The 16145-nt window shown below is 46.9% G+C and overlaps 1 protein-coding gene across 1 annotated transcript; it reads left to right on the forward strand.

The window, feature by feature from the left end:
* The first annotated feature begins 9659 nt into the window (after positions 1 to 9659).
* Positions 9660 to 14477, forward strand: LOC142817444 (uncharacterized). Its single transcript, XM_075894462.1, has 3 exons — positions 9660 to 10153; positions 13053 to 13122; positions 14206 to 14477. The coding sequence occupies exons 1-3, from the start codon at positions 9758 to 9760 to the stop codon at positions 14343 to 14345; spliced, it is 606 nt and encodes a 201-aa protein (XP_075750577.1). The 5' UTR covers positions 9660 to 9757; the 3' UTR covers positions 14346 to 14477.
* Positions 14478 to 16145: the final 1668 nt, after the last annotated feature.

Here is a 16145-nt window from a genome sequence, read left to right on the forward strand (position 1 = left end):
CCCTAAGTGGCCCAGTGGTTCACGCCTCGCATTCAGGACGCGGAAGTCTCACGTTCGATTCTGCGTGCCGGGCTCTTTCTTCTGGATTTTTTTATGCGAAGCATTTCTTAGCGAAGCGAACTTCGGCGACTTCGAGCGTATCCATCTATCTATCTAGCCACCTACGACTTTAGCTCTCCTGGCCGTTTCAATAACGGTATCAATACCAAACTTGGTATGGCATAACATGACTATATGAATAACATATCTAATTAGTCATCACATGAAAATCATGATATGTATGTAATAAATGTCATGATTTACATTTCGTGGCCCTGGAGCTCTTGTCGTGGTTTCGATCACATGGCATGTCACAAAACTTGTTTTATATGACATGATTGCATGCCGAACACAAGCGACCGACCCTAATATCACAATCATGACATCCGCGTCATCTAACAACATGACTACAATCCACACTGATGTTGCGCTCACCCCCATTTCTCTAGCGTCACATATGGCAAATTTGGTATGACGGGACGTGAATGCATGACAAAAGCATGATACTGGTGCCAACATAATAATCACGACATGCGTGTCATGTTTGACAATAATGATACGTGTATGTAAGTGTCACCCAGACACAGCTTAATTGGCACCCAAATGAAGAAGACGACAACGTGGTTGTTGTGGGTTGGACTCTCGAGCTTCTCCAGTTGGCCTGCATGACTGTGCGCTCTTTAGGCCGTTAGCAAGACCAGCTCTCGGTGAATAAATCTTCACCGTAACACCTTTTAGTGGAAGGTGCGGGGTCTTCACACCACCCGGCTCTAGAACTCCGCAGTGGACGCCAGCTTTGTCCAGCCGCGATGCCTGAAACCGGCACTCAGGCCTCGCCGTCCGCGCCGGCTCCATCACCTGTGATCCCCCCCCCCCCCCCCATCTTCTCGACCCTGGCACGTTTTTCGGGATGGACAGCACGGACGTCGAAGCATGGCTCGCATTATTCGAGCGCGTCAGCAAGCACTACACGTGGGACGAAACGCTTATGCTGGCAAATATTCTATTTTACCTACGGGGTACGGCACGCGCCTGGTATGAGACGCATGAAGAAGAATTAACCAGCTAGGACACATGCAAGCGATAACTTCGCAATTCGTTCGGCCGGTCAGTTGCTCGTCAGATGGCAGCCAGGCAGGAACTCGCGTCGCGTGTTCAATCATCGACGGAGTCGTACGTCACGTACATCCAAGACGTACTGGCACTGTGCCGGAAGACTGACTAAAACATGTCCGAGGCGGACAAGATCAGCAACGTGTTGAAAGGCATTGCTGATGCTGCTTTCAACATACTAATGTGCAAGAACTGCACCACTGTCGACTCCATCATATCTGAATGCCGACGATTTGAACAAGCTAAAATCAGGCGAATAACCCACCACATCACGAGACAACCAAACACAGCTGCGACTTCGTCGTGCAAGGATTTTGTAGCGCCCCGTTCACTTGCGCCTCCTGCCAATATCGCAAGGATTGTACCCGCTTCCTATCAGCCCCATGCGCAAGACAACTGGGCAACAGTCTCGCTTATTCAAGCCCTCGTACGCCAGAAGTTTGCTAACCAGGGCGTCCAGGCTCCCCAGCGCGCCAGACTTATGCCGCAGCCCATGAACACTCCTGTCCACAACGCTGACCACCACTCTGCTCCACTTGTCGCTGTGGCAGCTTCGACTCCTCGGTTTCCACCACGCTACCGAAATCCATCTGAGTGGCGCACGCACGACGGTCGACCCATCTGCTTTTTTAGCTCTCGAGTTGGGCACATCTCTCGCCATTACCGCAACGGGTGGTATTTCCGGCCAAGCTTTCCTAATGTCGACCGCCGTCAGGACCATGGACACTATTCACAACCCGGTTTTCCGGATGACCATATTCAGGACCCTTCTGCTCGCCGTTCATCTCCACGCTCCGAACCTTCCTACGCTGATGTCGTCACCCAAAGAAACTGGTCTAGCCGCTCGCCATCACCTCAGGGTCGGCCGTCACGCTCCCCTCAACGCCGCCGCTCTCCGTCACCGACTTATTCTGGCTGTTTCCCGGGAAACTGACCAGGGCAGCTCCTGGAGGTGGCGATGCGCGGATGACTTGGAACGAAAACCCTCAACCGGCTACAAATACAAGACGCAATTTACTTCAGGTGGTCGTTGATGGCCACACCATTATTGCTCTAATTGACACTGGTGCCTAAGTATCTGTTATGAGTTCTACACTTTTATCTCGCCTAAAAAAGGTTCTCACACCGGCTATGTTATCTACTGTTCGAGTTGCCAGCGGAAGTCGAACATCGGTGCTTGGTATGTGCACTGCCCGCGTTACTGTTGCTGGCCACCACACTTCCGTTCTCTTCACAGTCCTCGATGCTTGCCCACACGACGTCATCCTTGGAATTGACTTCTTAACCACCCACTCCGCCCTCATCGATTGTTCTACCGGTATCTTACGGCTCGAATTGTCTTTGTGCTCCGATTTCACTCCTCCAAGTCGCACTCGGCTACGATCCGTGTAGTGTCTACGGCTACCGCCCCAGGCTGCTATGTACATTCCTCTGTCGCACTTCCCGTCCGTTCCTGATGGAGACTATCTGGTAGCTCCCCTCATTGATTTGACCCTTACGCACCACATCACACTACCACATACTATAGTGGTTGTTGCCATTAACACGGTGCTACTTCCAGTTCTGAACTTCTCTACGTCGACCCATGTTCTTCCCCAAGGCATCACTTTAGCCGATCTTTCCACCCTTGATGAATGTTCAATTTGTTCTTTTACCCCTGACACTAAGAACATGGCGAAACCTGTCATCACGTCACAATATAAGGCGTTGCTCGACAAAATGATATCCAGCGACCTTTTACCTTACCAATTTGCAGCGCTCCGGAGTGTTCTATTTTCTTACCTGGATATCTTTGACGTCGACGACCGTCCCCTGCGCCGCACAAGTGCCGTAACCCACCGCATAGACACCGGTGACGCCAGTCCACTCCACAAACGCCTTATCGCGTGTCACATGTGAGCGCCAAGTTATACAGACGGAGGTCGAGAAAATGCTGAGTAAAAACGTCATTGAGCCTTTATCGAGTCCTTGGGCATCCCCGGTGGTCTTAGTTAAAAATAAGGACAACACCTGGCGCTTTTGCGTCAACTATCGCCATCTGAATCGGATCACCAAAAAGGACGTTAATCTTTTGCCCCGAATCAATGATGTGCTCGACTGCCTCCACAGCGCCAACTATTTGTCGTCCCTTCACCTTCTAATCGGATACTGGCAAATTTCGGTCGACGACCACGACCGCGAGAAGACAGCATTCATCACACCCGACGGCCTTTACCAATTCAAGGTCATGCCTTTTGGGTTGTGCCATGCCCCGGCTACTTTTGAACGTGTGATAGACTCTCTTCTTCGCGGTTTCAAATGGTGGACCTGCCTTTGCTATCTGGATTATGTAATCGTTTTCTCGCCCTTCTTCGAAAGCCACCTGTCTTGTCTCTCAGCAATTCTTGACGTTTTTCGTTGCGCTGGTCTTTAACTGAATTCGCCGAAATGCTCATTTGGACGCCGGCAGATTAAACTACTCGGCCACCTTGTTGACGCCACTGGTGTTCAACCCGACCCTGACAAAGTCCGTGCAGTCCGAGAATTCCCGGTTCCGCGTTCCACACAACAAGTTCGCCGTTTTATTGGGCTCTGCTCATACTTCCGCCGCTTTGTCTTCAACTTCGTGCATATTGCTAGGCCCCTCACGGATCTCCTCAAAAGGAATGTGGCCTTTTCTTGGGGAAGGGATGAAGAACATTCCTTCGCGTCGCTAATTACCGCCCTCACATCACCACCTGTGTTGGCTCATTTTGATTGATTTGTGGGGTTTAACGTCCCAAAACCACCATTTGATTATGAGAGACGCCGTAGTGGAGGGCTCCGAAAATTTTGACCACCTGGGGTTCTTTAACGTGCACCCAAATCTGAGTACACGGGCCTACAACATTTCCGCCTCCATCGGAAATGCAGCCGCCGCAGCCGGGAATCGAACCCGCGACCTGCGGATCAGCAGCCGAGTACCTTAGCCACTATACCACCGCGGCGGGGCGTGTTGGCTCATTTTGATCCAGTGGCTCGAACAGAGCTTCGCACCGATGCAAGTGGCCATGGCATTGGTGCTATACTCCCTCAGATACAGAATCGCACCAACCATGTGATAGCCTACGCTAGCCGCCTTTTGTCGCAAGTGGAACAAAATTATTTCATCACTGAGCGGGAATGCTTAGCCCTCGTTTGGGCTATTGCGTAATTTCGTTCGTACCTATACGGACGTCCGTTCACAGTCATCACGGACCATCATGCGCTTTGCCGGCTGTCGACGCTTAAGGACCCTACAAGAAGACTCGCTCGATGGGCACTTCGATTACAGGAGTACACGTTCTCGGTTGTTTACAAATGGGGAAAGCTGCACAGCGATGCTGAATGCTTATCACGGCTCCCCGTTGATCCACCTAGCTCCACTGATTTGTAATACGATACCTGCGTTTCAGCCATCACTGACTTCATGAAGTGGCCGACGAACAGCGCCGAGACCCATCGCTGCTCACCATCATTGACCGCCTTCAATCGCGTTATTCTGACCCTTCTCTTAGCAAATACCTGCTTCAAGACAACGTTTTGTACCGCCACAACTTACACCCCGACGGCGCGAAACTTTTACTCGTCGTACCACATCCCCTGCGAAAGGGTGTTCTGCGACGATTCCACGGCGCTCCACCTTCTGGACATCTAAGAGTATCCAGAACTTACGACCGCATTCGAGGACGAGTATTCTGAAAGGGTTTGTTCGCCGTTGCGTCACATCTTGCGACCTCTGCCAGCGCCGAAAGAAGCCTAAAACTCCCCCTGCCGATCTTCTTCAACCCATTGAAGTTCCAGCCGAGCCCTTTTATTGATTGGGGTTGGACTTGCAAGGTCCCTTTCCTACTTCTACAACTGGAAATAAATGGATTGCAGTGGCCACAGACTATGCCAATCGGTATGCAATCACTCGAGCGCTACCAACCAGCTGCACAACCGACGTTGGCGACTTCCTGCTGTACGACATTATTCTCCAGCATGGCGCTCTGTCTCACCTGCTCACTGGCCGTGGTCGCCACTTTCTATCTCGTGTGCTTGATGATCTACTCCGATCTTGTGCTACCCATCACAACTTGACATCATCTTACCACCCTCAGACTAACGGCCTTACCGAGTGTCTAAACTGCACATTGACAGACATGCTTTCCATGTACGTATCTACCGACCACACTGATTGGGACATAGCTCTTCCGTTCGTAACCTTCGCCTATAACTTCTCGCGTCATGAAACAACGGGCTACTCCCCTTTTTATCTACTCTTCGGACGTCATCCCTTACTGCCCTTCGACACACTGCTTTCATCAGACCACCCATTCTCCCCTTCGCACGCCCAGGATGCGATCACCCGTGCCCTCACGGCACGCGTGGTAGCGCGCGCTCGATTAGCGCGCGCCCGTTGGCCTGCATGACTGTACGCTCTTTAAGCCGTTAGAAAGACCAGCTCTCGGTGAATAAATCGTCCCCGTAACAATATGACAGCATGACACACTCATGATGCCCTCGCGGCCATTGCACTGGCTTCAGGGATGCCAAATTTGGTATTACGTGACGTCAATGGATGACGAAGGTACGTGAGTGGTGCAAATGTGATAATAATGAGATGCTTCTCATGTGAGAACATGACTACATACCACAGTCAAGACGCCAATACACTTCGATGAGACCCAGCGTACATGCACGCTGGTGTTTGTTTTGTTGCGTCACGCCGGCATTGCCACGCCAGGCGCATGCTGCGTTGCTTTGACGCATGCGCGTTTCAGCGCGTCTGGCGTCCCTCCGTCTTGAAAAGAGGCAGACGGTATGCTGTCGGTGTAACGCATTGGCGCCAAATGCAGCATGTCGGATTGGCACCGGTTGCCGTCGGGCCACGATAAGTGACGCCGGTCGCGCTTGGCATCAGACTATAGAGTGCTCGCGTTTTGCTAACGTAACATCGCTGTGCCCAGCGTTCGCGCGCGTCAACGTTACGTTGGAGTATATTGGGCTCTTTATGATGCACTAGAGGCCGTTTCGCTAGATCCACATATACTAAATTTGGTGTTACGTGACGTCAATAAGTGACAAATGTATACGACTTGTGCAAACATGATAATCATGAGACGCGTGTCATGCAAGAACATGACAAAATATCACGCCTATAGCGTGCTCGCGGACGTTTCGCTAGCTCCACATATACTAAATTTGACATCACGTGATGAAAATAGAATACGAAGGTAAACGACACACCCAAACATGATAATCATGACCCGGAAGTCGTGTACGGCATCATTTACTCCCACCTCGTAACATTGTGCTCATTTGAAACTGGCATATACACCTTCCCAAGCGTGCTTCACATATCATCGATTCGAACTGTATGTGGGATCTGCCAATATTTTTTTTCTTTTCTGAGTTTTCATATATATATATATATATATATATATATATATATATATATATATATATATATATATATATATATATATATATATATATATATATATATATATATATATATATACGTATACTTATACGGTGCATAACATCGACGCCCCCGCCGACGCCGGTGGCGAAATCCTGCCGAGAGTGCCCATAGAATATCTGTCGCAATAAAATGGTAAACTGTAATGCCAACAGGAAAATATAGTCCTCTCAGCCACTACACTAGCCTTCTGCAGGCTGTCCTTCACCACACCGGCTGACCAACACACTCGCGCACACGGCCCGTCATTCAGTAACCAACTTACCGCATATCTTGTCGGCTGACGTTTTTGTAGCTGATCTACGACATGCGCGCCCCCCAATTGCGCAGCACGTGTCCTGGTCGAGTGGCGACGCGTGTCATTCCAACAATGTATGTGTAACAAAATGAGACGTTGCAGTAATTAATGGTTTTAAATGTCAGCCTTCGGTGGCGGTGGCAGCCCCATCCACACTCACGCTGCGCATGCTCACGTTTCTGGTCTCGTACCGCATGCTCGCATCTCGTGCCGGCTCAGGAAGACACCCGCGAAACTGTCACTACCCTCCCCCTCTCTCGCCTCGCAAGGCTGACACAGGCAGCGTCTACTAGTAAAAAAATTGGCAGAGTCCACGAACAATGGGTGTGAAGCACGAATGAGGGAGGTTGATATGCCACTTTCAAATCACCACAACGTTAAGAGGTGGAAGTAAATTGTGCCTTATACGACTTCAGTGTCATGATTATTATGTTTAGATGTGTCGTTTACCTTCGTCATCCATTCACGTCACGTGATGTCAAATTTAGTATATGTGGAGCTAGCGAAACAGCCGCCAGAACGCTATGAGCATGGTATGTTGTCATACTCGTTAATGACGCGCGTTTTATGGCTATAAAGTTTGCACCAGTCATATACCTTCGCCATTCATTGACATCACGTAACACCAAATTTGGTATATCTGGACTTAGCAAAACGGCCGTGAGTGCATCATTAAGAGGCCAATATACTTCAACGTAACGATTACGCGCGCGCACGCTGGGCAGAGCGACGCAACGATAGCGAAACGCGAGCACTCTATAGTCTGACACCAGGCGCGATCAGCATCTGTCGGCGCGGCCCGACGGCCACCAGAGCGAAATGCGACATGCTGCGTTTCGCGCCCGTGCGTTACCCAGACAACACTGCGTCTCTCTCTTTTCGTGACGGAGGAACGCCGGACGCACTGAAACGCACATGCGTCAAAGCAACGCAGCCCGGCGCACGCCTGCGAATATATGGCAGAACCAGCCATAGTCATATTAAAATTTCTTGGTTTATTCATGGGGGCAAACAGCATGTACTTGGTCTTATTTGCGTTTAAGCACAACCTATTAGGTTTTAACCATGACTAGAGTCAATTAAAAAACATTCACGTTCCCTTCAAAGTCCACAAGTGAAGAACCCTCAAAAACATTTTTGTGTCGTTCTCGTACATTACCAGTTTGGGGCCATCTTCTGGAATGTGTCAAAGATCATTGATATAAATTATAAATAGGAGGGGACCCAGTATAGATCCCTGCGGCACTCTTTTCTCGACCACGACTTAATCTGATTGCACGTTATTTATGCTCACGAATTGGTATCGATTTGTAAAATAGCTTTTCAATAGGTCGGGTGCAATTCCTTGTATACCACATGAGCTTAATTTATGCAAAAGGTTGTCATGACGTACGGTATCAAACGCTTTACGCAGATCTATGAATTGCCCAACTGTGTATAATTTTTATCGAAATTCCCTATTATATGATCTTTCATTTGAAGTAATGCAAGCACTGTCGACTTGTTTTTGGAAGTCAAATTGCGCATCATTGATAACATTGTATTTATCGAAATTCCTGGAGCCGCTTGTTAAATGTACTCTCGTAAACTTTTGATAGAACAGGTAGCACTGATATGGGCCGATAGTTGGTCATGTGTTTCGGATTGCCGTCTTTAAAGATAGCACATAGGCAAGCAATTTTCAGCTTGTCTGTAAAATGCCCGTGGTGAAAGAAAGATTGATAATATACGCTAAGGGAGCAGATAACACATCGGCCACGTATTTTATCGGCACAGGTTTTATTTCGTCGTACCCTCCTGCACATTTGTTTCTTATTTTCCTAATACGTTTTTCAACTTCGATGCATGTGACAGGGGTTAACAGGGTATTGGGAATACTATAAATGTTTGACAACAGATGTAGAACCTCACCATCGGTGCCATCTTGGGTGTCACATTATGTTACGAAATGCTTGTTGAAAGCTGTTGCTGCATTAACTGTTGCAACTCATAAGGACACCCACTTCTGTCTCTATGGAAGATAGATTGCTGTGAGGTTTGTGGCCCAGCAGGTCTCGGGCCTCATCCCAGATTTTCCTTGGGTCAATACTTATTCTGCTGAAAACATTCGCGTAATTTTTTTGGCCTGTTTGAACTCATAATTAGGTTGATTTCTGTACTTTTTCAATTCTTTTAGCATATTCATGTCGCGGGACTTGACAAATGCATGGAACAGGTAGTGTTTCTTTTTTTTATTTTTTTATGCAAGACATTTGAAATCCATGGTTTTTTATTCATTTTTTTGCTCTGTTGTTTCTTCAGAACCTTCGGAAACGCAATATTGCAAGATTGTTCTAGTTTCCCAAAGAATATCTCATACGCATCGTTTGGGTCTGCTAGCTGAAGCACACGCTCCCAGTCCTCTTCAATAATTCGTTGACAAAATAACTCCAGCGTATGATCATTGATTTTACGAAATACCACAATTTCATTGTCATTAGCTTGATATCAATCACGTGATTTAGAAAAGTATAAAAAATGGGCAGATGATCGCTTATTTCTAAAGAAAGTGTCCCAGCGACACACGATAAAGAGCTATTTGCAGCTTAAGGCGCGAAAACGACACGGACGAAGAGAGACAGTACACACACACGGAGCGCCATAAAGAGCATACGTTCGTGATGCAGATATCAAGCAGAGTTGCCGTTTCAGCCATCAGTCGCGTGGCTTTTCTGATAACTTTTTCACCAGCAAACTAGTTCATAACCTCTGTTAGCTGTCGAGCAGTGGTATTCATTGAAAGCATATCGACGTTGACATCACCCATGACCACAAAATGCAGTGGGCTTGGCAGCAACGCTTAGATGGCCAACGCTTACACGCCCCGCCTGTTTCTTGTGGAGATGCTCAGCATGGCCTATCTCCTCGCTTGTTTCGCTGGTCAACCGTGTGCTGCTGGCGAAAGTGTGGTGCTGCCATCTTTGGAAATGCCACGCAGCGTCGACAGTCCCGCCACGGACCAGGCCATTTCACTGTTCCCGGATTCCGCACCCTTCAACAGTCGTCACGACAACGCGACGAGCGTAATCGAGCCACCTTATCATCTTTTTGCGCACCGTCCACCAGCTCGTGGCACCCAGCTGATCCTGACGTTACCGACCAGTGCTAAAAAGTCTTGCATCGACCGCGCGCGCACCAGTGGGCTTGGCAGCAACGCTTCGATGGCCAACGCTTACACGCCCCGCCTGTTTCTTGTGCAGGTAAACAATCGCTATTCCTTGTATGCATCGCGTACTCGTTATATGGCGTTTATTGTGCTGCCAGGCCCCACTTGTTGTGCGAGAATTGCCTATGAATGTGCATCCGTTGTCTTAGAACTGTTGCTTTTAGCTGGCGACATTGAGAAAAACCCTGGTCGCCCTACCCATTCGTCTCCTTCGGAAGCAACCTCCGACATTTTGCAAACCTAGCGAGATCTCCGAACGCGTCAAGCTGCGCTTTTAACCGAGATGAAGTCTCTCCGTACCAAACTGGCACAAAATGACGAAACGCTCGGTACTATCACTGAAAGACTTGCAAAAATCGAGATACACTGCGCATCCCTCCTTTCTCTTAACAATGACATTAAAAAAGTACAGGCAATCGCCACGCAGAACTCGCGTGAAATTGCTAGTCTTACAGCTAGGGTAGATGATTCTGAGGATCGCACCCGCAGATCCAATCTTGTATTCTTTGATCTGAAGGACAGCGCAATAAAACATGGGCTCAGTCAGAACAATTAGCAATGGACGTATGCAGTGAAAAGCTTGGCGTTCCGATAGCACCAAAAGATATTGAAAGGGTTCACAGAATAGGCCGTTTCAACGCTGCTAAGACCAGACCCATAATCGTACGCTTTGCGAATCGGAAAGACAAAGATCGTGTACTATAATGCTCCAAAAACCTCCAAGGCTATCCGTACAGCATCAGCGAAGATTTTTCACCGGGCCCACGCCTCGCACGAACAAAATTGGCCGAGTTTGCAAAAGCAAAAAATAAACCGTTAAAACTTCTTTACAAGCTAGTCATCGATGGCATCACGTACGTGTACGACAAAATCTCGGAAAGCGTCATCCCGCGACCATCGTAGTTAACACCGAGTTCACGTCGCAATCTGCAGTGTTCAGAGCACGTTTCGGAATAACGGGGGCCTTGCACTCCCTCACGTTCTGCTGCCAACACTTTTCCCGTTCAACTCATTTACACCAATGTAAGAAGTCTCATACCTAAACGAGACCAATTACTACAAATAATAGAAACTACCGAAAGTGACTTCGTCGTACTAAGCAAAACTTGGTTGAATGAGTCAATTTCTGATGCTGAGTTGGCACTCCATTTCTCTGGTTTTGATGTCTTTCGTTGCGACCGCATCGGTAGGCGGGGATGTGGTGTGCTCATAGCGGCTCACAGCAGGGTATGTAATGTTATAGAAATTTCCAGTAACTTAGAAGTACTGTTTGTATCCTGCAAAGCACTTTATCTCCCCGCCATTATCGGTTTGTGCTACCGCCCACCTGACGCAGACCAGCCGTTTGTTGCTCAATATCATGTCGTTTTGAATTCACTTTGTGGCTTTTATCCCAATGTCCCAATTATACTACTTGGAGACTTCAACTTTCCCGGAATAACCTGGTCTGATTTGTCGTTAACTTTGTCCAAATGTAGCGCGGAAAGTGATTTCGTTAATTCTGCCTAACATTCGGACTTTCACAGCTGGTTTACACCCCTACGAGTGAAACTGTTCAGTCATCAAGTATCCTCAACCTTTTTTCAACATCGCACTCAGAAACTGTTTTATCCGTGGCGTACCTGGCTGGGCTAAGTGACCACGCTCTAATAAATGCTACACTACAGTTTCACTCCCCAAGATAAAAACCGTAAAGAAAAAATTAACACTTTACGACAAAGGCAACTACCTGGCCATTAACGAGGGACTCGCAGCATTCTATAGCAGGTTTTGTGAAGACTTCTCAGAACGCCCATTCGAAACAAACTGGTGTATTTTCAAAAACAAATTGCACTATCTCATTCGTTCCTCCATCCCCACCGTAATGGTAACAGAACGACCACAGACAGCATGGTTTAATGTGGCACTAAAGCGCCTAAAAAACAAAAAGAAGTGGCATTACCGGCCTGCTAAGTTATCAAACACAGTGCAAGCGTGGGAAAAATACCGCGCCACAGAAAAACTATTCGATTCACTTGCCGCGAAATCCAAACGCAACTTCTTTGCTTCACAGTTATCTAACATGCTAAACACTAACCCCAAGCATTTCTAGAAGTTTATCAACCCAAGCGCATCTAAAATGTTATCACTCTGTAACGAAAATGATCAACCCATTCCACTACATGATACCGCACGCGAGCTGAACAGCGTTTTTTTTTTTTTTTGCTCGGGCTAAGCAGCGTCTGAAGCTTTTCCATGATGTATACTTATCTCGAACTTGTGTTCCTCGTGACAGATACATCTTTCTACCTCACTACATTTCTAGACGAGTCGATCACATTTACAAAGTGCGGGAGTACCGATGTAAAACAGCAGCATTTAGTAGTTCTTTTTTCCCTAAAACGATTTCCCAGTGGAATCGATTACCTTCAGCAATCGTTGTCGCTGTTGGTGGGGATTCATTTTTTTCCCTTTGTTAGAGTCAAGTGAATTGTTCAGTTGATGACAGGTGCTTTGTTGTGCGGTACACATATTGTATCTATTTTCGTCTTACTGTATGTTAGCCGCTGGCATTCTTCGTACATTTTTGTCAATCTCCGTTACGCTGTGTATTCAGTGTACTTCCTACTATTTGGATAGCCTGTACTGTACTTGCCGCAAATTTATCTTGTGTTCTGTCTTATAATCATGTTGTATTCCCCCCCACTGTAATGCCTTTTGGCGCTGTGGGTATCAAATAAACAAATAAAGAAAAAGAGCCTGATAGCTAATTGCCCTACTTGTCCCCGATTGAATATCCGGTAATGCAGGAAATCACCTTTGAGGCTGCTGGTATCGCTGCCTTAATCGACAGCCTAAAGATAATGTCATCAGCTGGCATAGACGGCGTCAACACCAAAATACTAAAAAGTACAAAGCGAATCACCAGTGTCATTTTCTCTTGTATATTTCAGCAATCGCTTTCCACTAGTACCCTACCACACAACTGGAAGGTGGGAAAGGTCATCCCAGTGCCCAAAAAAGGTAACCCTGCGTCACCGAGAAACAATCGTCTCATTTCACTAACGAGTATATGCTCCAAATTAATGGAGCACATTGTTCATTCACATATTGCGAAGTTTCTTAGCTCTGTTAATTTCTTTCATCCCAGTCAGCATGGCTTCCAAAAGCACCTTTCCTGTGACACTCAACTGACTCTCTTTATTAATATCAGTTCCAGCCTCCATACTAACACTCCCGTTGACGCACTATTTTTGGACTTTGAAAAAGCTTTTGATAAAGTACCCCATAACCACCTATTCCTAAAGCTGTCTCGCCTAAACCTTCATCTTCTTGTTTTCCACTAGATACGTGATTTTCTGTGTAACCGTGAGTCATTTATCTACGTTAACGAGTGCTCCTCTTCTCTCACACCTGTTACATCCGGAGTTCCTCAGGAAACAGTGCTCGAACCCCTGCTCTTTCTCATATACATGAACGATCTTCCAAATAACATTTCTTCCGGGATACGATTGTTTGCAGACGACTGCGTGCTATAGCGCCATATTAACAATAATAACGATGTTTTATCCCTACGATCTGACCTCGGTCAAATTGAAGATGGGTGCCTCAAGTGACTTATGTCATTAAACGCATCAAAAACCTCCCTTGTCATTTTTCATCGAAAGAAGTCATACCTGGCTCGCGATTGTATAATAAAGTGGCTCTTTATTATCCCCTGTTAATACCTACAAGTACTTAGGAATTAACCTCACTTCTGACCTATCATGGCACCCCCACATAACCAGCATAACAAATTCTGCTAATCGCGTTCTTGGTTTCCTGCGGCGTAATATCCAATTAGCAACCCCCTCAGTCAAACTTCTAACGTACTGTTGCTTAGTGAGGCCGAAGCTCGAATATGCACGCGCCCTGTGGGAGCCATACCAACATAATCACAATAACATGCTTGAATCAGTACAGAATCGTGTCATACGTGTCATTTTTTTTTCGGACCATTGCTACAACTCTAGCTCAACGAAACTCAAATCCCAAGCTACCCTTCCCAGCCTTGTATCACGCCGTCGAGTCACCCGCCTTTCTCTCTTTCATAACTTCTTTCACAAGTCGCCCCAAGCCGATCTCATTGCTCCCGCACACCGCCACTCAAGCCGGAACAACCACGAAAAGACCGTATACCCCCCTCAAGCCCAAACTGTCTCCCATGCCTCCTCATTCTTCAACCAGACATCAAGAGATTGGAATGACCTTCACACCAAGGCCGTGCTTCATTCCGACCAAGCCATCTTCAAGCGCATCATAGAAGAGCTGTTTCTGTAGATATGCCCACTCCTCATGTAAAGCCCCTTCTATTAGGGGCCTTTGAGGTATCATAAAAAATAAATAAATAAATTATGAAACAATAATTAAGTAATGAAAAATCCAAACCCAAATGGCAGGAATAACTCAGCACATTTTCAATCAACTCCAGAAATGCTGGCTTGCTACCTGTGGGTGGCCTGTACACCACGGTTATAAGTGCCCTAGGCAGGCACATTCTTAAGCATTCAATATTTTTGTTTCCACTTGAAAATTGAGGAATAAGTTCATGGTTAATTGTATCCTTGACGTAAATGGCCACACCTCCTCCTCATCCTTCAGTACGCACAAGGCCATTGTAAGTATAACCTTGAAAATAAGGCGGATCTTCGCCAGTCGTTAGCCAGGTTTCCAAAAACATAAGTACATTAAAAGCAAAAAAACCCGAGAGAAATAATCATCCAGCTGGTCTTTTTTATTACGTATGCTGCGTACGTTCACAAGAAACAATGTTACTCGCTTCTGAACGTCGTGCAGCAGTGAATTGAAAGAGTCAAGCTCATAATAGCACACTTTTGCCATTTAGGTAGTGTTTCGGCAGCGTAATAACCCCTAGTACAGTTTGCTCTCATTTTACTTAGATCGCTGGTAGTGGCTATTCTGAGCATCTGCGAACTTTCGTTTTGACGAGCGAATACATTCCCATTTGTTGCCCAGACAAACTTCCACTTCATCTCCCTTTTACGTTGTAATGCAACCCCAAGCAGTCGTTTGCCATTACTTGTCAGGTGTTCATTACCATACACTGAGGATGACACTTGACTTCCCAGTACCCCACTGTCGACTTTAGCTTTTTTTGCCTTGCTAACCAAGGAGTTCCGTTTAGTTCTCACAAAGCGAACAACTATTTTGCTTACATCATATCGAGAAGTGGGCACTCTATGGCATGTGTCAACATCATCCTCAGAAATTGCTTCATGCACAATAGCTCCAATGTTCTTCACAGCTCTGAATGGTTCTATATCAGCAGGATTGCCCTTGATTTATAAGTTATTGGAACGCTGGTACTGCTCGACCTCTTCAACCCTGCTCCGCAGTTTGGCATTTTCCACTTTTAGCTCCTCGTTTTCTTTCAGTATCTGACTGAGGCCCTCTTTGAGGTCCTTTACTTCTTTCAAACTGTTCTTAATCTCTCGGAGCTCTTTTCTTGATTCGCGGCGTAGCTAATCGATGGCCTTTGCCATGTCACGCGAGTCCTTCGCCATCGTAGGGTGAGAACAAAATATATGCAATTCAATCAGAGCTATAATGAATAAAAAAACATAACAAAGAACTATGTCCGGCGGCAGTGCACAAAGGCAAGGAGAAAATAGCGGTTACAATATTGCCGAGCACGTTTATCACACCTGCAAAAGGTGTAATTTTTAGTGTGTAGTTCCAACGTGCACTGCTGCCGGACTGCAGAAGATGCGATGTTCCTGCAGGTTTTATATCTCAGAGGGATTCGTTGCCCTCTGGTGACGACGCTCTTGCAATGACGAGATCTTGCAATCTTGATCACAGAGTGGGCGACGGTTGTCCGCGGGGTCATCAATTTCCTTGCTTGCGGTGATGTCGCAGAGTAGCGCAGATACTCACAAGAAGTGCCTGCAAAAGGCGCATCTTTTAGTGCGTAGTTCTAACGTGCACTGCTGCCGGACTGCCGGCAACAGTGCACGTTTGGATGTGTCATCAAACACGTTGGACGT

Source organism: Rhipicephalus microplus, chromosome 5, assembly GCF_043290135.1.
Source record: "Rhipicephalus microplus isolate Deutch F79 chromosome 5, USDA_Rmic, whole genome shotgun sequence".
Lineage (NCBI taxonomy): Eukaryota > Metazoa > Arthropoda > Arachnida > Ixodida > Ixodidae > Rhipicephalus > Rhipicephalus microplus.

Bases quoted from the DNA above. Each gene is read 5' to 3' on its own strand.
- LOC142817444 (XM_075894462.1), top strand. From the start codon at position 9,758: ATGGCCAACGCTTACACGCCCCGCCTGTTTCTTGTGGAGATGCTCAGC. The intron at 10,154-13,052 runs GTAAACAATCGC...TGTATATTTCAG, and splicing joins CCCGCCTGTTTCTTGTGCAG to CAATCGCTTTCCACTAGTAC. The intron at 13,123-14,205 runs GTAACCCTGCGT...TTCTTTCACAAG, and splicing joins CATCCCAGTGCCCAAAAAAG to TCGCCCCAAGCCGATCTCAT.